Here is a 22,086-nt window from a genome sequence, read left to right as displayed (position 1 = left end):
CCAAAAGTGATAAATTGATGATTTTACTCATTTGGGAAGTAACCAAAAGTGTGTATTCCTCAAGATTTTCATTTACATATTCATATTGTGTTTTGCGTAGGTTAAAATGTTGAAGAAACTGCTGGGTATACCGGAGACCGAACCTGCCCTGATAGATGTCATCGATCGATGCTGCCCCCAGGTTTGTGTGATATTTCTTTTACGATATGCTCGATTCCATCGCAGAGCAAGCTCATTTACTTACTTCTCTTTAATTTCCCCTGTGTTTCAGGTACTAGAAAAGTGTCTCCATATGCTACCGCAAACCGACCGCACTGCGATGCTGAACGCGAACGTGATCGATCTGCAGTGGATCGTTGATCGAAACAGTGGCGTGTGGACAACCGGGCACGTGGAGGAGTCGACCAAGGCATCCACACTGACCCTCTGCCTGTCACAGTCAGCTCTCGGCCAAGCGTACGATCCCTGGAGCGTCTGTCTGTTCGGATTCATGGAACGGACGCGCGTGCTCCAGCAGTGCCCCTCGGTGGTGGCTCAGGCCTGGCCAATTTGCTACCAGCGCGTGACGAGCCTGTTCAACGTGATCGACCCAACGTAAGTGTGGGCATGTTACACTTGCCACCGCGCATCCTTATAACTTCTTCAATTCATTTCCGATTCAATCACCACTTACCATCTGTTTTGTTTCCAACTGTTTTGATACAGTCCCGTTAGTGACAACCGTGCCTCGCTGCTGCGGAGTTCGGCGCCCACGAAAAAACCACCGTCGGAAGCTCAACGGGACTCGCTCGCATACCTGTGGAAAAACCAGGTCGCCCTCGCCATGCGTCTTATCCCACAAATGCCCAGCGTAGCCGTGCGTTGCGCTTCGCCCGATCTCAGCCTCAGGTGAGTGACTGCTACTGCTGCTCCGTTCAATCCACCATCCATTCCCCAGTCATAAACACAAACCCGCTAGTATACATTAATCAGTTCCTGGCGGTTATGTTTCCCTACCTGTACGGGGATATATCATTCTCGTCCGTCCGTCACTAGCAATCATATACCTTTCCTGTTCTACATTACTCTTTACGTGTTTGTATCTTCGTCCTGTGCAACGCACAAAACTACTCTTACTTGCGTGTTAGAAACAAACATTTGTCATTACCCCAACCCTCCCTCCTCTCTCTCAGACGTGTGCGATCATTTTCCCATTATCAATCACTAACCCTACGGTTTACCTAGATTTCTCTACAATTCTTCGTGTTTTAACACTTTATTAATTACATGTGAAAAGATAAATACAGTGTATTTGTGAAATATAGTTTTATTAATTGTTGATATATGGTAGATGATTTGAATATGAACTAACACAAATCATATCGTGTCTGTAACAGTTAGCTACTATGCTATATTCACTATGCTCTAAAGAAATCGAAAAATGTTAATGTTTTTGGCTGGTTTATAAAACATTAATTGTTAGACTAGACATTAGACAGACATGGTATAGGAAGAATGTCTATCCAGTGTTTTTTTGTTTCTGTTTAGTTCACATTCAGTTATCTCTTGATTGATACAATAATTGTGTGATAATAATTCTAACTACTTCTTTATTATTTCATTTGGATTGGAAATCATACTCGAATGTTTACTAGCTATCACTCCTTCCGACTGATTCGTATCTTACACTAACACAGCATTTTATACAACGCACACACATTTGTAAATAGTTGGTGAAGTTTATGGTTTTCATGTTTAACATTCCGTTCGCAACCGGTTATCATTCGAAACACCGTTTTTGTTACCATCTTCTCTTAAGTTTTATGAATTCTTGATGAATTCTTCGAAGCGTCGTTCGAAAGGAAGTGTTGTTTTCACATGCAATGGGGAAATTCAGCTACTTGGGGGGGAAAACAACACACATACTGTATATAGCACGGTTCCTCACCTCTAGCTCTTGGTCCTGTGTGGAAAGGGACGTTTTGTTTGACCATAGCACGAGACCGTAGGCCATTATTGGTTCGCTTGGTCGTTTGTGTGTGTTTTGAACCTGTGTTCCACGTATCTGTTCTCATACAGAACGACATGTTCAACGACGGCGTGGGGAAATCAAATTTGGCAACAAAGTTTAAGCTTTTCAGTTCATGGTTATCACAACAAGCGTGCGATCGTACCATCCCCATTTTCATCCTCGCGTGTGTTTTTTTATGTTTTAACCATACAACCATTTTTCCCTCTTTTTTGTCGAACCCGCACATCACAACTACGTTTTCAAGCAAACGATTTAGTAATCGAAGTAGCTGTCGCTCATACGGTTAAGGACGGGAGTTAAGGGTGTAAAGAAGGGGATGAGGTCCTGGGGACGCATTTTGCCATTCTTTCAGATGAGCACCGGACGCGAGCGCACATCCCTCACCTAGCCAGTAGTAGCGAACATTGTGAAAAGATGATTGCAACACTTACCAGTATGTTTTTCTTTCATGTTCTTCTTCTCTTCACGCCAACGTGCCAATATCCTGCGTTAAAACTGAACAACCGTCCTTTCACCGTACAAACTTCTACCAACACTACGAACCACCACCACCACTACCAACACCAACTATTACCACTACTACTATTATTACTACTTTAACACACGACTAATACTTTGCTACCACCAACAATATTTACTGTCGCTCCATTGTTGGTTTATCAACTGCCAAAACAACTTTAACCATGCGATACCGACGTTACGCTGCTTCCTTGTGTCCGTTACTGTTGTTGATTTGTTGTTCTTATTAAATGTACCTTCGTTTTATCACACAAATGCTGCAAATGCAACTCTCGTAACATTGCAATTGCATTCCTTGTGCTGCGCGACCAACGAATTCCCATCCGATGGAATATAAAACTATATTGTTGCGGTGGTGCAATGACACACCTTCGTGCATTGGAATGCTGATACTACACGAAACAAAATGAAAAAAAAAAAAATATATATATATATATAACCCAACCCACCCCCCACACATAAACACACATACACACAATTCTACACGGCAATAAACGTACGTACGTGCGAATCCTGCAGTCTGCATGATCAGTCGGATTCCCGCTCGCTGTCCGACTCGTTGGACAATATACCGTCATCCGTGTTTGGACCAGAAGGAATCGTGACACGCTTCACCCTACCTCTATCCTATGGTCGCAAAGATGCCCGACATAAGAGACAAGGGTAACGTTTTGTTTTGATTTGTTTGTTTCTGTTACTATTTCTGTTTTTATTTCTCTTTTCTTTTCTTTTTCAAACCCATTTTTATGAACTTCTTCACCCCTCACCCAGGATTCATTGTTTCAATACAAACTTTACCATTGTCGTCCATTCTTTGTTGTTATCGTTTGTTGTTATTTGTTGTGTAATATTTTTCGAATATTTCCCCCTCGATTTCCTTTACCGGGTTCGAGCAGGACTTCATATTTTACGTTTCCCGTTCACGCTATGGCACCATTTACGATTCCGTTTCCAGTATCTCTTACTTTGGAACAACATTTTTAACACAGCTCACGAAATGTTGTTTTTTTTCTGTTTATTTCTTTTCCGTTCTTTTCTTTTCTTCAACCTTCTTTCAATGTGGATTTGCTAGAGTGTAAGTTTCGCGTGTAGAGTTGCGTTTACCCGGCGATGTTAGCTGCTTGATCTTTTTTGCTGCACCAATTTGGCCATTTCCAAGGATTTCGCCTAGTGTCACCATGCAATGAAAGAAACAAAAAAAAACAAAACAAACTCATTTTATTTGTTATGATTTAACAATGATTTCAAGGTTTTTTTTAATACACATCATCTCATGGAACCCATCTTGTTCACCTTTTGTCAACGTGCGTGGGATTAATAGCCTTTTCGATGGTAGAAGCTTGACAGGGAACGAAGATTTTTTAAAACTGGGGATGGACGAAGAAGTCATATTTATGACACGAATTGTAAAGTTAATTGTATGTGTCACTGTGGAGGTAATTCCTCCACTGGGAAATGACACACAACAGTTCAATCAGTTAATTGTTAAATTGGAAGCCCCAGTCTGTTGTGAATAAACGCATACTGTAAATGCCGTTGTCACATAATGTCCAATGATGGATACAACATAGAAACATTTTGTCGGAAAACATGTTCCCGGTATTGTTCAATTTGTCTGACTCTTTTGAAGTCGTTTTTTCAGTTTTTAAAATAAATTTTAATCATGTATTTATTAACTTTTGTCTCCTTTGTAGAGGCGATTTATTTAAAAATCAATGCTTGGTACGACATACCATTTGGATTTGCAACTGTTGCGGTTGTTTCAGGGTATTTTAAATATTTAATTTTATTTTGAAGGCAACAGGTTTCGTAACAATCATACGACAATTTATACAGATGAGTTTTCCTACTAACAGTTTTCACTAACATCGCATGTCACATTTGCATTCAAACATACGTTTTCAGTAGTTGGTATGGTAGAACGTTGACTTTACGCTCTTGCTATTGTTTTGGTGGAATGGTGGTTATTAATCAGAGTTATTAAAACAACCCGTTAGCTGTTAGCCACACATACATCTACACATCCCTCTTGCCATGTAAATTTGATGCCTTTGAAACGTTCAAGAGATGGGTCATGCGATTAGTTGTTCAGAAAACGGGCTGAAGTGTTCATTTCGACACCATCAACATGCAAATCAATGTATCTAAAGTCACCTTTCACAAGCAAACCGGGATTAAGTGGACGCGACAAATCGGAATGGTAGAATGACGCACAATGAGGTCCCGGTCGGCCGTCTACTTTATCCTGTGCTTGGACTGCATTTTTAATATATTGCGTGTTATACTTTGTTCAACTTTTTTCCTTAGCAGCGCTTGTGTAGCATGTAATGGTTGTTATTATTTAGAACTAATAGATTATATTGCTTTTACTGTTTCTTTCTCTTTTTTTCTCTTTCTCTCGTTCTTTTTTCCCGATCTATCTTTCGTTTCTTTTCTTTTCTTTTTTTTCTGTCGATTTGCTCCTATGACCCTGTTTCCCGCACAGTTCCTCACCGGACTCACTGTCGGCGGACCGTAGCGATAAGTCCAGCGGCACGACTGCGTCCCCCGTGGCACTGTACAAACTGGTGATACCGCTGCTGCGCTGTGAAGTCGTCGATATACGGGATGCGGCCATCAACGCCCTTGGGATGATCAATCACGATGCACTGAAGTAATATCTACGTTAAGCCAACTGCAGGCCGTGTTATCAGCTGTTTCGTTGTGCCATCCTTTCACGTGCTGCTCGCTCGAAGGAGCGGGAGAGATTTCCTCCGGGAAAGGATGACATTGATTGTCAGTTTGATTGCACCGGGTCGGGTAATCGTTTATGTCCGTTGTCACTCATCCGTTTCCGGTACAATCGTCACAGGGATCTGATGGAGGAGCTGGTCGTATACATCCGAGAGGCGATCGACCGAAAGCAGGAGAACATGAGGCGCCGGCGGCGTCGTGATGCGTTGAGGTTACAGCTGGTGCGTGTGTTGGAGAAGATTGCCGAGAATGGCACGTTCGGCATTAGCCCGTTCGTGCTGGAGCGGGAAACAATGTCGCTGCATCCAACGTTCGTCGAGTACATCGACGGTGCTCGGCTGTACCTGGAGACGGAAACGGACAAAGACAGCAGTAGCATGCGCGAGGTGAAGACACACTTCTGTGACTTCATCCGGAAGATGATCAAGAACTTTTCGCTCGAATCGTGCGCCACGCTGTTGTCGCGCGATCTGAAGCGCAACCTGGTGAACCTGTTCGTTGCATGGAGTGGCTCGGCGTACGCACTTCCCTTCGCCTCCCACGGGCACCAGAGTCACGGGTCGCACCACGCTGGTCATCATGGGGTGGGCGGCAGTGGCAGTGGTAGTGGCGGCACTGGTGGTGTCAGTGGAATCGGAATCGGGATCGGCGCCTCCGGCATTGGAGCGAGCGTGTGGGGCGGCTCCAGTAGCAGCACGGCAGCCGGTGGCGGATCGGCGGCTACGGCAACCGGTGCAACGTTGGCGGCCGAGGAAGAAAAGCTACAGTTCAGTGCATTACAGGTATGTTGTTTACCGAGAACTTATTAAAATTGATTGATTATGCATTACAATAGGCTACTTCAGTCATAAATTTACTACGGAAATCATTTATGTTCACTTCTCTGTTTCTAGGAAAATATCTTTCACAGCCGCAAGTGCTAGAAAATGTTGTTTTATTAGGAGCATTCATTCAAGTATTTATTGTTAATATATTTTATATGATTTCATCCCTTCTGGTTTTGAAAATTCTGGTTAGAATAGATCATAGTCCTGCTTTCGATTTCGATGATCGAAGTATTTTTTCTCGTGGTTAACATTTTGAATGTATCTGTTCATAATCATGCAAAAAGAAGCACACAGACAACACTAATCACGAAGCATCCTTGAATTGGCACCATCAGTGCCATCACGCCATCAAATCCACCGTGACTGACTGTCCGAGTCGTAAAAAATAACAACGATGAATACAAATTCTGTACTGCAGTACGGTTGTACCATTCTTTGGGCCGATTTTTTTGTGTGTGGTGTGGCCATTTCGCACGTGTTCAGGTTTTTAATGTACAGCGTGTATAACGAAGTATTGATAAGCTTCTGAATGCGGTGGTGAACCACGAACGAAACAGCAATTTACGCGGTGTAGAGCTCCGTAGCTGATGCGGCTTCGGACGACGCTCTTGGCGTTTACGCAAAAAAATAAGCCAAGCAATGTGGCCTTCATTCTTAAATTTTCCCTATTTCCTTTCGCTTTCGCTCCAATCTGCTGGATATCTTTCATTTTTTCCCCCCACTGCTTCGTTCTCGCCCACGACGTGCGTTTTGTATTCTGTGATTCTAATTTTCCTCTCTAATCTCTTGTAGGCCATTTCAGCCGTGCTGTGCTGCGGACCGTGTTTCGATCCCGGTCATCTGGCGGAGGATGGAGCCATTTACAGCTGGCTGGACATGCTAATGACGTCGAAAGATGAAAAAGTGAGTATTCATATCAGTGGTGTTGTTTTCTACGGTTTTGTAAACAGCAGAAAAGATTGCATGAGAAGGATATGGACGATGGCTAAGCATTTGCAAACCACTATAGTTGTGGTTGCTGCTTGCGGTGATTCCAGCTTATGGCCGCAAGGAACAGCTTTTGAGTTACACGTGTTGATATGAATGACAATCGTGGCCCGAGTGGCACGCAAACATATGACGCTAGGTGGATTTACGTTCGATGTTCATAACAAAGCGAAAAAGTTCAACACAGCTCATGCTGGTGTCTTCCTTACTAAAATGGAGTCGTATTGGCCACTTTAAAATTTTTAATGTAGAATTTTGACAACAACATTTATTTTACTGTTCGTATAAGAACCACTGTGCGATTTCCTGCAAACAAGTGCAGCACTAGCCGTCGCTGTTAATGAATCTTTTCCGTCCTCTTAATTAAAGGTTGACTGATTCTCGGAAGGATTGATACAGTAGGTTTGTCCTGTAAAATCAGTCGGTTGTTGTGTTTGGATTAATTCTAAAGATCCCATGTGCAAGAAGTGTTCTACAGAAAAAAAAGCACCATGAAACATGCTCTCAATCTCTAGCATACGGTTGTTTGGAAAAATATTCACTCTTTCACTTCTACATGTCTTGATCTGAAAAGCTTTCGCTTTATGAAGTGGACGGTCATCTACAACACATTGGACCGGAGGATTACTCGCTCGGGTCGTTCATTACACGCCTTCCTGGCGAAGACTTACGATCGACAACTCGCGAACGGTGCTTTGGTGGTTTTTCTCAATTTTCCCATCGTTCCTTCCTTCCTGTCCGTGTGCAGATTTATGAGCTGGCGAAGGAAACCGTCGTCCTGCTGCTCGAGTCCAACCCGGATATAGGCCAGCTGCTGGAATGGGTCATCGATCGGTGTTACACGGCTTCACCGCGCGAGGCAGACGCCTGCTTCCTGGCCCTGGCTGTCATCTTCAGTGCACGGTGAGTTTGTAGCTCTCTGTTCATTTATTCTTCATATTTCAGGGTCTTGATTAGATTTGGATTTCAGTTTGCACATTGCTGTTAAGTTGTGTGAAAGTTGATGATTTGTTCATTAAAAACAAGTTCCTAAGGTAGAGTATAAAATATTTTCAATTTTCGATATAAAAATATTAATATCTACGCAATAATTTCCTAAGACTTCTACCGTTTTATGCACGCTCGAATCCCACACAATAGCGAGCGAGCGAAATTGTTTGCTAATGGAGACTTACGGAAAAGTGCTATCGATAGCTTACAGGTTCGTTTGTGTGGCTGCTGGCGGCGTCGTCACTGGTATGACCGCAGAACGTCATTGTCAATCAGATGGCGAAAAACACCGTCAGCGGGGCCTGGTTTTGTCGCATCCGGCGGGTGCGAGAAGCCATCGTTTCCCTTAAAGCTTTATGCTGCTCGTAAAGAGCAGTTTTCCGCACGACGTCCGCCGTATCATTCGTCACCATCGTCGTGGGCCGTCGACTGGATGCCTTTGCCGAGGCCGCGGTGCTGGCGGCTTGCGGTTGTCACAAAGGCATGCTTTTTCAATCACCATTCTACGCGCGAGACGTGGGAGGTGTAATGCTGGTTGATGAGAATGACTTTTTTAGATACGTACTTCATTTTGCACAATCAACAAGCTTATCTGTTGGGAAGCTTACGAACGTGGCTGCTTACAAGACATCGTTTTAAGTAAGGTAGAATTTTTTTTCCTCGAAGATCGTATGAATTACGGTGTGTCATTTAAACGTTGAAATATTATTTTTGAAATCTTTTTACAATTTTTTTTCACGTGTTTTTCTGTTCAAGCTCCAAGCTTATGGCGTCACGCCGCAGCTTCACACCACGAATCGAAGGTGGAAGTGGAAATCTCCCGCTCCCGAAAGTAGAACCGTGTAAATCTCATCGCAAAACAGAACACCGACACGGAAAGAAACATACTAGCCAGAGCGACACGGAAGGGCTGCCGCAAGAAACGCTCATTCCATTCCGTGCCAGCCTGCGGAATGGAACGGCGATCCCGAAGCGTTTTATGTGCTCTCAGGTTCCTTATCAATTTCCGCTTTTACGACCGTCGTGAGCTTGCAAATTTCGTGCAGATGGGCCAGTGCGAACCTATTCTACTTTATGATCCATCAAACCCGCCTTCATCGCTCCCGGTAGAGGGAGGGAGAAGGTTGCCAGCACGGAGCAAGACTTTCGGTGAAGACGAGATGCCAATGGAATTGGAGAAAATCGGAACACTTTAGTGCAAAGGTTTCCCCCCCAATGGGGGCAATGAATTGGTATTGTACCGCTATGGCGTGCAGCCACACGAACCGTTGGCATCTGAAGAACAATATTCTGCAGAAGAACAGGGTTTTCCCCAGCTGGGTTTTAAGCATTTGCGGTGATTCCCGAACTACCGAATCCAAGGGAGAAAGGAAACATTTTTTCTCTGCATCGATAACATAATTGATGCTCCACGCCGTTGGTGTTTTTACTTTATTGTCTGCTCATTTTTCCTCTTGTTGTTTTCTGCCAGGTCGAGTTCAAATTTGCATTATGTTTTTCTTGACACAACCTCGGTGTGGTTTTCGTCCCGCTTATCAGGCTTCTTCTATATTAGCTATATGCATTTTTCTCGGTCCATTTCTTCAATTTTCCAACGAGCAGCGAAAAGGCTGCTGGACTGATTATAATACTGATAGCCCTTTGTTTACGGCAGACCCGAACCCCGGCCGGCGGATTAATGGGTTTTATTTTTGATCTGCTTTTTTACTGCCCGTCCGAAATACCGCGTGAACGGCTACATTATCTGTTAAAAGTGGCATCAACTGCAGAAAAAAAAACTTGGGTGCTCGAGGGATTTATTGTTTTGGTCTACTTTTTAACACTGCTTCCGAGAAGAAGATGCTTTGAAGGATTTGCGTGCCGACTCTAATGGGTTCCGTACGGATTTGTTTTTTTTTTCTCCCTCAGTGAATATCCGTGTGACCATTACACCTCGGTGATCAACGTGACGCTGCTGATGACCGGATGTCCCCGGGTAGAGGTGCATTCGACGGCGCTCCAGTTGCTGCAGATACTGGACAAACGGTTCTTCGGCAACGTTGGGCCGTTGCATACGGAAAGTGAGCGTGGTAAGTTGATAACTGTCGGCATCGATACTAAACACATCTTACGCTGTATGGTTCACGGTACATGGTATATATTAAACTGATTTTTTTCTTTATATTTAAATTTTGAAGAGGTTGGGTAAACATCTGTTACACGTTTTACCATCTTTTAGCGCTTTGTGCAATGGTTTTATTGTATCCTTCCAACCCTTTACTAAACAAGCGCTGGGTTGAAGTTTTCTTCAGCACATTCCACTTAAAGTTTATAGAAGGTGGACATTACATTTTGAAACTAAAAGATTCTATTTTTACGAATCGTTGCATTGAATCATTTCGTTAATATTATGAAATATAAAGAATGATTTTAAGGGGTGAACATTTATCATGGAATTTATATGATTTGGAAAATTTCTTGAAAAGCATCAAAATCGCTGATGTAAAAGAAAGTGGTGTAGAGATTTTCATTGATGTCATGGGAAGTCAGGAATTAATCGGGCCGGCATCTTGCCTTGAAAGAGAAATTCTAAAATTTTAGGCTTGCTTCCAGGTAATTACATAGACATAGTCTTTTTATTTTTAAATTAAAATTGGTTGCCTATTGAAGAAAATATAATCATATATTAAATATCTCTGAGAGGATGTCAATTTAGCCAATGATAAGTCCCAACGTATTGATCGCAGTATTAGCTAGCTTAGCTTTAATTAATACCCTACCGTACATTGCCGCAAAAGCGGATTCGGCGAATAAGCGCTAAACTGCTAGACTAATCAGTGCAGCTATATCATTTCAGTGGTTAGATGGATATTTTTTTATTCGTCTTTTGAAGTAATGGAAATCCATCGTTTGACTAAATGAACAAGCACACAGCGGAGTGTAGAGGCGTACGTTCCCCTCTGCACATGGAAACAATTTCGGTGAACACGCGCTTCACGTGGCCTCGCGAGCCGTTGGTAATGTGTCGTAATGCATCGTACGAATGCTGCAATGGCAAAGCGGGTGCAGCCGGATGTAATAATTCAGGGAACCGGGAAAATGCTTCAGCAGAATGTATTATGTGCGTTTGCAAATGGAAAATGTTACGACAATAGCTGTCGGTAAATGCAGACGAGAAATGATGATGTGCTCAGTATGCGCCTATAGAAGTGTTAAACGAAGGTAATATGCTGAGTTGAGCTTGCTATTGGCTGGCTTTGAGGTGGATTATTTAATTAAACCAATTTACAATGTATGCCATAACACTCTCCATCGTCGAATAGTACGCGGTTCGGAGTTCGGTTTTAAATATAACAATTTATTATCGTTTCAGTACACATCTCGTTGTCGTGCGATACGTTTAGATAAGACGTTCGGGACTTTCTTTCATTTTTCAATTGAATAGTTATATACATTTATATTTTAAAGGTTCTTCTAAAGATTGGACTAAAATGTATCTCACCATCGCTGATTGTCAATGGGTACAAAGGTGCTGGGATTTCGTGTCACTCCATCGTCCTTCGCGGGTTTCCGCTGCCGCGAGATAGCTTAGCAAACCAACCTTACCTTATTAACCTTTCGTCCCAATCCATCAGTGTGGCGTAGGGTTCGTGCTCACTGCACAGGCACCGATATCGCTTGTTCTTCGTGCGCGCCCTGCACCGTTCGGCCGGTTTCGTGCCGTTGCCGTACGTCGGCTGGTGCGTCAGATTGATGAACGAATAGTTGCACGCGAAATAGTACGCCCGGCAGTTTTCGCCCGTTTCGCGAAAGTACACGTCAATCCGGACGGCGTACGACATCAGCGCACAGCCCAGGAAGTACACGTTGTCGTTCACCATCAGCGTAAAGTGGCCGATCGGTTTGCTGCGCCGAAAGATAAACATCGATTGGGCACAAGAAATCGATTAATGGAAGTGGCGTGCCCCCTGTGATGGCGGTCCGATACTTACGGCGGGTTAGTAGCTGGGTAGTTGACCAACTGGGCGATCGTCGTGTCTTGGTACTCGTCAAACCAGGCGTTCATGGAGCCGTTGAACACTTCGGCTTGGTTTAGCTCTCGCCCGCAGACGGTCCGCTTGGCAATGTTTTGACCGGCGTACCGGAACCGTTCCGTGCTGCGGCATGGGTCGTGACCGTAGGTGCAGGTTTTCACGTTACACTCAGCCAACGCTTGCAGCTCCTCGTTCCAGTGCTACGAAAAATGGACAACCAAATGGAAAGCTATGAAAAATTTGAACAACAAAAAACGACTTCCTAAAACAGACAGATGCTGCGTAACTAGTTAGGCGGACAAAAGTTGGTTGGCAAACAATACGTTTTATACACAATAGCCTCATACGACATGGAGTTACTGTGCTGGAAGAAAAATTGCTGGTGGAATAAACACCACAATAAATCAACGATACATATTTAATCTCCTGCTGCGTATGGATTATTGTAAGGAGAATTTCTGCATCACCAAATTTCCACGAACGCGTCGATTTAGTCGGCTTAGTTTGCATCAGCACACGTGTTTTGGCTTTTGGCGGGTTCGTCGAGGTAACACCAGTTCTGAGAATTTCGGTGATCCATAGCAGAAAAAAAGAACCCCCCAAGGTACTTTGGTGGGAAGTGTGTCAGACGCACGATAAGCATTTTTTTTAAATTGTACTGCTGGTTTTGATCTCACAACATGCTTTAACGGGTTATGATGCCCTTTTTTTCGTCAGATTAAAGTTTAGTATGTTTTGTAAGTTGTAACAGCCTAAAGCTCCAGCAAAGGAGTGTAAAATACAGGGACACAACATTAGTAAGTCTGGTCTTAGGGGAGCATAAAAAGAAGAAAATATTTGAATTAAAATTAATTCGATTTTACAAATAATCCAACGTCAAATGGTAAAATGTTGTGATAAATCCAATGAATTGGTAAAAGTTGTGATAAAATTGAATATAAATGATAACATACGTTCGCTTCGCGGAGCTTGAAGTAGGGAGTAGCAGCTATTCCCATGTGGTACCCTGCATTTTTAACTAAATTTTCAATGATTCTGCTGGAGTTGAAATCTAATTTAATCACATCAAAGAAAGATACATTTGAAACGATACTTTGAAATAGTTCCATTCGTTTGTTGTGTAATGCTTTTTAAAAGTATTTTAAATTCACGATACGCCTCTTGCTATGTCGTTAATCGAACGGCATTCAAAGTAGCTCCCTTTATAAACTCTTCGGTCGCTTGTAATGGAAGTTATTGATCGAGAGCAGTGAATGGTTTGTATGCTAACCCAAAGGACGAGTAATGGGAGTTTACGGTACGTTCCGAGACATCGAAAACGAGAGCTACCGTACCGGTTTCCCTTACGTACGGTTCATTCTTGTATGCTTACCACTTGCACCATTCTCGAGGCCGACCGGAACCGGTTCAGGCCACCGCAAGCCACCTGGTTTCGTCGGAGGTTGTGTTCGTGCAGGATCAGCTGCCGGTCTCGGTCGGTCAGCCGGTGGAGCGAGGCGGTTTTCCCCGTGCAGCCCGGCCCGAACGGTGCGTCAAAGTCACAGCCGCAGCCAACGTTGCGCTTCCCCGCCGGACAGTAATCCGCGTCGCAGTAGCTCAGTGGGTCGTACCGTGGACCCTTACGGTGGCCGCCCTGCGATCCCTCGCAGATGCCGATGATGTACGCGACCAGCGTGGCTAACACGGTACATCGAACCGTACCACGGATTCGCCTCGCACGATACATCAAATTCCACACCAACTCTTTGCGAACAACCGACTGAAGAAGCAACCACCGAGAATCAATTTCCGAACTGGTTTATCCTTTCAATTTTCCACCACTCGCCAACGCATCCACCGGGGACTGGTATTATTTCCAGCTCGCAGCGAACTGTGGATGGACATGGATTTCGCACATTCCAGCTCGAAGCACCGAATGCAAAACCCGAACGATTGCTGGTCCAATACTTTCGATCGCGGCCGAGGGTAGATTTTTATTTCCATATCACGAAAAGGGTTGTGCGCTTTCCCCGTGTGTGTTTTTGCCTTCCCTTTTACAACTCATAACACCACCACCCCGGTTCCGGTCGTCAAATGGGAATATTCATCGCCCTACCGAGCGGGTGACAGAGCAGAGCGCCTAAGGCCATATTCCATACGAAACCCTTTCTCACGGCCAGCGAATGCTTTCCACGGCCCCCAATGGAAGTCTATAAATCCATTTGTTGCTCCTTTTTACGATCAACATGCTGTCGGGCGGGTGAAAAAGATTCGTTCACGACTTTGGGGAAGGGAAAATAGAAAATAAAAAACCACTGTGTGGGGAAGTTTGCATCGAACACACACACACACACTGTATCCCCGAACCCCGAGGTAGTTTATTTATTGGTTTGCTGATTATTTGCAAGCACTGGTCATCAATATTTATATCGTTTCGGGGGAACGAGGTTGATCAACGTATTTCAACGCACGTATTTCAACAAGAGCAAATCAAGTTTGCTGTCTCGACCTATTAGCATCAGATAGTTTCTGGTTTGATATTTCATTTTCATGATTTTTTAAACCATTCCGTTGGTGATGGTCACATTTATTGGTCACTTCTTCACAACATGTGTCATCTGGGTAAACGTAAGCTAATGTTTTACGTGATTCGGCCGAACAACTTTTAATAGTCCGATCGGAAAACCGGCTTGTAGTGGTTTGCTCTGCATATATTCATTATTCACGAAAAGGATTTTAATGGTCCGGTAAATACAGAAAGCAGCCGGGGTAATGAATTGCCGCTAAGAAATGTACAAACTACGTACGATGGTTGGATGGTTAAAGCTTGAACCTTGAAGCTCCACGGTCACAGGTTTCCATTTGTCTGCATTAACCGGAACTGTGAACGGTCTTCAGTCTTGACTATTTTTCACAACCTTCGGAGGACCACCCACCCGTCGGTAAACGATAATTGATATCACCAACAAACCATGTGCACATTAAAAAGATGTGCTCAACGAATGCTCCGCGGTTGTAATGGGCTTCTCTGAATTGGCAGAGTTGTGTTAGGGTTCGTTTGGGTTGGCGTAGTTTCATGTTCATTCAAATGGGGACAGCAGAGAGGTACATTTGTGTTCGAAATTATTTCTAACATTTCCGTTCCGGCAAGCAACAGGGAAACAGATTCTGGCTGTGTACATGTCCTCTGGTTATGATTTTCTAAGTAATGTCTTATTTCTTTCCCTTATGAATGAACGACTTTTGGGGTAAATGGGTTTTTCAAAGGAATTTCTAAGTTACTATATTTCTCGGCAATGATGCTCTTGTGCAATTCCGAGCAAGAACGGTATTGTATTTTTACTAGGAATTTTTGTTGAAGATTAAATGTTAGGCGTTGAGAAAGTTTTAGAAGACTTGCAAAGAATAATAATAGAAAAATCATCCTGCCAGTACGATGTAGACACCGGTCCAGCGTTGGTGTTCCATCAATTTCCTGTTGAATAATGTATGCCCGGGAGGCGCACACGACACAAGTTCGCGTGCCGCCGACTGCCTTCTTCCCGAAGATGCTGTCGGCTGATGCTTACGTTGGATACGATTTCGTGGAACTTCCTGTTGCCATCCAGACTACCTGTTACGCAAATGGTGCTCCCAAATTGGCCCCCACTTCTTCCTTTTGGGCGGTCTGTTTATTGGGGAGGAAAATGGAATATCAAAACCGTGGCCGGAATATGAAATGTTTGTTCCCTCGCAACCGACCCGTAAACGTTCTACGTATCTGTCTGTGGTGGAGTGAAAATTTAGCGCATTCCACCACACCGCTGGGTGGATAGCTTAAGGCTGTCAGTACGGGGGAGTTTTTATTTTGCTTAAGTCTGCTCTTATTGGGGGAGCTTTATGTAAGGTAATCTGGTAGATCCGATTAAAGTAAATTATAGCATTTCTGTGAATCTTCGTTAATAGATAAGTCGTACTTTCTACTAAAATTAACTTTCAATGAACCTGTGAATGGGCCGTAATCAGTGTTTTCGAATGCAGTAGTGATATAATCTTTTTATCTTCTTCCCCATTTCATTTGCAGAGCCGGATAAAATAGGCACGCTGGATGCCGTGCTCAGTGGAGCCTACTGTCGGTCACAGATGTACCTCTCGCGCCAGATTGCCCGGCTGCGTCCCGAGTTGACAATGTCGATGTTTTCCGGTGAGTATGGGTCGCTTCATGGCGGGCATTTTCCGCCAATTTCCCCTTTTACAATGATGCTGGCTTTATGACGAGGAATTAATAAACCTTCCGCGGTCGGTTTCAACTGTGCGACTGGGTTAAAACCATTGTAATTATACCGCGTTGTGTGGATTTGTGGTGGCTGTAAATCGTCTGGCAGTATTTGCTGACATTTCATAATGTACTGCTTCCACACTCATGTAAATCTTTTCATGTTTGTCATGACATATTCTCGCTGTACAGCATGATCATAACGGTTGCAAATATCCTGTACAGTTTCGAATAAATAAAAGTATAGAGAAAGAAATTTGATCTTTTGACATTTTGATTTCACAATCCACTGCTTCAAATTTTTAATAATAATGTATTCAACGCTTTTGTGTCATAATTCCAACATGTTATTATTTTATTTGATCTTTTCCTGTGCAGCGAAAAAGCCTCACAATTGAAACTGATTTCACAAAACCTAAAATAAATGACACAAATGTGCTTCATCGATTTTACTTCCAGAGATAACCTATCGATTCCAGACCGCCCGCGCCGAGGCACGTGCGCTACTGCTCCAGTGCCTTCTACCGTGGTTGGAAAACGTGGAGCTCGTCGCATCCAGCGTTCCACCCGCAACACCATTGTCCTACATTATGGTAAGCTCCGGCGTTACGTAACTGCCCCCCTCACCCGCGTGGTGTTGCGAGTGGCGCAAGGTTTTGGTTTCTCCCGTCCTTGGATCGGAATCAAAGTTGATGCTTGGTTTCTCGCCTATTTGCAGTACTATCCCGACTCGGCTACACGGGGTCGCCGCGAGGGATCCGGTTCCACGGAAGCCACGGAGATGATACTGAACAACCTATTCTACATAACTGCGAAGGTAAGGGTCTGGCATACTGTTCGGAAAGGTTGTTTGTTTTTTTACCGCAAGTCCAACGGCTTATTCAATGTTGCTAATGGAGCATTATGTTCGAAAGCCACAACTCCCAGCCAGACGCGCTAAGCTTCGTCCGCATCACGGGTAATTTTGCCATCAGGCAAATTATTCCAATGTCTTCGGACCAGTTTCTGAAGATAAACGTAATCTTTCACTTCCGGATTGTTAACTTACTGTTTCTTTTCTGCCTTGGCTTGGGCAGAGGAAAAGTACTAAGTGCTAAGTGATTGTTTGAAATCGGTAAAGAAATGATTTATAAGTGTCAAAATGCAGTCAGACTGTTCAGATCCATTGGAGTTCAATGAGGCTAACAATTCTTGCCAAGAGGATAATATTTTGATTTCAACTTTTAACCGAAAATAGGTAATACCTAGACTACCTCTTAAAATAAAAACAGGTCAAGTTTACCATTCGGTTTGGCCTTTTTTAATCACGAAACCGTTAAAAGTCGAATGCTTCTAAAGAAGTTTAGTTGCAATGGATAAAACACCATGCGCCTCCATCAAACAGTTTGATTTATATTGAAAGGCCGATTAGTCAGCATTTATTTAATACTTCTGCTTCTACGTCGTTCTTCACGTAAAATACTCTCTTTAGTATCATTAAGATGGTTAAATTACAATGGGCCAACCCCAACGCGGACGATAGTTAAACATATATAAAATCAATATTTTAACTATTATTTGCCTTTCATAATACTAAAAGATTATGAAAATATTTTCATAGCACATCCGTACATCTACTTACTTCATTCGAATAGCTTTTAGTTTATTATACCAAATAACAGGAATTAAGGAGGGAGTACAATAAATAAATAATAATTTTCCCTTGCTTGCATTCTACGACAGTTTGCAGATTCGCACCCTTACATCGAGGAGCTCTGGGGTACCTTGTGCCAGTTCTGGCCCAACAATCTCAAAGTAATCCTGCGCTACCTGCTGATCATCTCCGGGATGGCTCCGAACGAACTGCTGGCTTATGTAAGTAATTATAACCAATAAACACTCCGCACCTTAATGGAGGCGCCTGGTGCTTCACGTCGTTGACCGAGGGCCATCCATCCAGCGGTGGATTGTTGGAAATTAACTCGTGCTGACCGTTTTCTTTCCGCTTTCCCGGCCGCTTTTCACTCGACAGGCGAAACGGGTGGCCCTGTACCTGGCTCGATCCTGCACCAACCGGCTGCTGGACGAGCTGATGAGCGAGCTGCAAACGGTGGAAACTTTGAACTGCCTAATTGAGCGCACGGAAACGCCACCGTTCTATCGCCTAACGAGCATGAGGAAAGCGTCAAGCCATTCGGACGGTAAGAACACCACGGTTGGACATTCAATTAGTGTGATCCTTGGAAGTAGTTGGGAAAGAAAGGAATCGATTCGCCTCGACCGTGGGTGGGGGGAGCCAGATTGATGCCGCGTTGCGACACTGGCGTCAATTAATTCAGCCAATTTAAATTAAAAATAACCTACATATAACAAATGAGCACCACCTACTCACACCAAATCGTACGCTTCTTCGTTTGGCACAGGGCCAGCGTCTGGGAATAACGACCCGAAGGTGCATGATGTGGACGTCGAGAAGGGCACCATCCACACGAAGCGCCACAGTGGTGAGGATCCGATAAAGTCTGGGTAAGTAGCACTGGTTCGAGAAATTTGCCCCGATTGAACTGCATTTGCAAGAAATTGCTTGCATCGGAGTTTTATTTTTGGTTTTTTTAGTTTGAAACAATATTTCACTATTCATATATCATTATTAACGTTGCTTGAATCTTCGGATCAAACTGTCATTCGATGACTGTCGTGTAAAATTTGAAAGGGACATCCCATGTGCCCTACAAATGATGACTGGTCCAGCACACTTTTCTGTCGGTAATGAACCGCAGATGTGTTACAATGTCTCTTGCGTTGTCCTTTGCACTGCTCTGTCCACTGCATAAACTCGTACGGATCCTTCGTTTTATGCCCTTCCTGAATTAATAAACTTCCCACGTCACAGGACATGCAAATCGGACAGTGCCCTCAGGACGTTCGCAAACGCCTACCGGCCTCCGCGGGGCAGCGATAAGATACGCACGGCGTCCGGACCGTGCGTGCTGCCACGGCACGAGGACGTGATGCTGATGATGAACGAGCCGGAGATGAATCAGGAGGATAATTTCGTGCAAATACGCACCGAGCAGCCGACGGCTCCGCATCCGCTGCCGATGCCCGAGTACGGTGGCTACTTTGCGCCGCTGACCGAGTTTCTGCCCGACACGAACATTCCCATCAGTGGCTTCCACCGGTGCAACGTGGCGGTCATGTTGCTGACCGACATCGTGGTCGACGGCATCCCCGGCCTGGACTGGACGCTGCACGTACCGCTTATGTTGCACATCCTGTTCCTAGGTCTCGACCATACTCGGCGCATAGTGCGGGATCATTGTAAAAAGCTACTGCTCAACTTGCTGGTAAGATTTACATGATGGACTGTTTGATTTAGTCGGCAATGGCCGTGTGTTGTCAACGTGTACGATTTGTTTCTCTTGTGTGTAGATTGTGCTGGCAGAACATAACGATCACCTGACAGTGGCGAAGGTCCTGTTGAACAGCGACACGTCCAAGCTGCAGCTGGGCATTGTCGTACCGGCGCTGCCCGTGATCGATCACAACTTTACCGAGCCGGACCAGGAGTTCGACAGTTATCTCTTCGGGTTGAATGGTGCGGCGCAGCAGTCGCAACAATCGCAGCTACTCTCGCCTGCCTCGAACCAACCGAACGAGGAGACCCCGGCCGTCCCGACGATCGTAACGGAGGAGCGTGATGCGCCGCCCCAGCCGGGACCAACCATGCCGACGGCGCACGTCATCAAGAGTCTGATTCGGTTCCTGTCGCAGGAGGGCGCGCAGCAGCAGCCGCTGTGGAACTACGAGGACATCACGGCGAAGGTTTGGAGCATAAAGTCGGCGGATCAGTTGCAGTGTTTCCTGCGGCATATCGTGAAAGCGTTCACGGACAGCTACCCCCACGCCCGCATCCCGGAGCGGTGGGCCCAGACGGCCCTCCAGCTGGGGCTTAGCTGCTCGTCGCGCCACTATGCCGGGCGCAGTCTGCAAGTGTTCCGCTCGCTCAATGTCCCAATCAACTCGCGCATGCTGTCCGACATTCTGTCCCGGTTGATCGAAACCGTCGCCGAGCAGGGTGAGGACATGCAGGGCTACGTGACGGAGCTGCTGCTTACGCTGGAGGCCGCGGTCGACAGTCTGGATTCGGACTTCCGTCCGCTCGACGTGATGAAGGATATCTTCAAGAGTACGCCCAATCTGAACAACAAGGACGGTGTGGGAGTGGCGGGCATGTACGGAGGTGGCGGTGGTAAGCGAACCGGCGACGGGATGCTTGGAGGATCACCTGGCCAGAGCCTGCACAATGCGATGAGTGGCGGCCATACGCGTAGCACCAGCTACTCGATATCGTACTGCTCACGCAAAGCGGCCGCTTCACCGATTGACAAGCAGATCGAACTGCGCAACCGAAATGCGGCGCTAGAGCTCGAGCGCAACGCGGCCAAGTTTGGACCAGTTGGACAAACATCACTGTCCCGATCGCGAAGCGCTCAAAGCCTCAAGCTGCTCGGTGATACGGCCACCCAGGACGACAAGATGACCATCCTGGCTCAGCTGTTCTGGCTCGCCGTGTCCCTCCTCGAGAGTGACTACGAACACGAATTCCTCCTCGCGCTGCGTTTGCTCACACGCGTCCTACACCGACTGCCACTCGATCGGCCGGACGCCCGTGATAAAGTGGAGAAGCTGCAGCAGCAGCTCAAGTGGTCCACCTACCCGGGCGTGCATGCACTCCTGCTCAAGGGCTGCACGCACTCGGGCACCTACGAAGCGTCGATCGCGCTCCTGTCGCAGCTTACCCCACTGCTGAGCCTCCCGGTATGCGATCCGACGCAAAGCTGTGCCTTCCCGATGAACGTGATTGCCCTGCTGCCGTACATGCTGCTGCACTACGAAGACGCGAACGAAATCTGCATCCGGAGCGCCGAAAACATTGCCCAGGTTGCGTCCGAGATGGGGCTGAAGCTGGAGAACCTCGGTACGGTCATGACGCTGTACAGCCGTAAGACGTTCAGCAAGGAATCGTTCCAGTGGACCAAGTGTGTCGTCAAGTACTTGTACGACACGTACGCGCACATGGGCCTCCACATGCTGGCGTTCCTAACGGAGGTGCTGGAGAAGGGTTGGGTGCAGGTGCAACTGCAGGTCCTCAGTGTCATCCATTGTATGCTGCACTACGTGGATCTGTCCGCCGTTACGGTGCAACCGATCGCGGGTGACATGCTGAGGATCATCTCAAAGTATTTGGATGTAAGTTTATTGTCATCATCCGTTATCTATTTTACAGTTATTTTTGTCAAATTAGTTTGAACTATTTGTTGCATTTCTTCTTTGATTCGCAGTTTATTTGTTAAGTCAATTGATGTTTCGAATTCTTGCTTGGTTACGAGTTTGATAACAACTCATTCACCCAACAACTTCATATATTTTCTCTAAATGGCCCACGCGCAAAAAGAATTGTTCGTAAACTCTTCTTTTCTGGGTTCTAAAAGTTGGTGTATATACTTACATAAACCACAATTATCTGCCCTGCAATGTTGAGTTGCAATACAATCACAAATGAAATATCATCTAAGTCATACAGGTATTTTCACCGGTCATAAGCATCAACGTCAACGGCGTAACTGTGTATAGTTTTTTTTTTAATTCAACGCCTGTCGAGTCGCCAACAACCACTGATGTCGTATGGGAACATTTTCCCATGACGTAAACGAATTAAAATGTTTACTATGTATGCTAATGACACTTCACATGAATTGGCCGTATTTTCGTCATCCTTCACACGATACT

The 22,086-nt window shown here is 45.1% G+C and overlaps 1 protein-coding gene across 1 annotated transcript in view; it reads left to right on the top strand.

Annotated features, from left to right (window-relative positions):
* Positions 1 to 22,086, top strand: part of LOC131285849 (protein furry) — a 43,586-nt gene that overhangs the window by 9,494 nt on the left and 12,006 nt on the right. Inside the window, exons 3-19 of the mRNA XM_058314707.1 lie at positions 101 to 181; positions 272 to 594; positions 706 to 888; positions 3,050 to 3,193; positions 5,016 to 5,183; positions 5,382 to 6,045; positions 6,883 to 6,993; positions 7,826 to 7,980; positions 9,976 to 10,136; positions 16,123 to 16,242; positions 16,774 to 16,907; positions 17,033 to 17,131; positions 18,037 to 18,168; positions 18,326 to 18,494; positions 18,717 to 18,819; positions 19,187 to 19,640; positions 19,726 to 21,546. Of these exons, the coding sequence (XP_058170690.1) occupies positions 101 to 181; positions 272 to 594; positions 706 to 888; positions 3,050 to 3,193; positions 5,016 to 5,183; positions 5,382 to 6,045; positions 6,883 to 6,993; positions 7,826 to 7,980; positions 9,976 to 10,136; positions 16,123 to 16,242; positions 16,774 to 16,907; positions 17,033 to 17,131; positions 18,037 to 18,168; positions 18,326 to 18,494; positions 18,717 to 18,819; positions 19,187 to 19,640; positions 19,726 to 21,546 (5,022 nt within the window). The remainder of the gene's footprint in view (positions 1 to 100; positions 182 to 271; positions 595 to 705; positions 889 to 3,049; positions 3,194 to 5,015; positions 5,184 to 5,381; positions 6,046 to 6,882; positions 6,994 to 7,825; positions 7,981 to 9,975; positions 10,137 to 16,122; positions 16,243 to 16,773; positions 16,908 to 17,032; positions 17,132 to 18,036; positions 18,169 to 18,325; positions 18,495 to 18,716; positions 18,820 to 19,186; positions 19,641 to 19,725; positions 21,547 to 22,086) is intronic.

Source organism: Anopheles ziemanni, chromosome 2, assembly GCF_943734765.1.
Source record: "Anopheles ziemanni chromosome 2, idAnoZiCoDA_A2_x.2, whole genome shotgun sequence".
Taxonomy (NCBI): domain Eukaryota; kingdom Metazoa; phylum Arthropoda; class Insecta; order Diptera; family Culicidae; genus Anopheles; species Anopheles ziemanni.
Note: the sequence above shows the minus strand (reverse complement) of the source record. Positions and strands in the feature narration are given on the sequence as shown.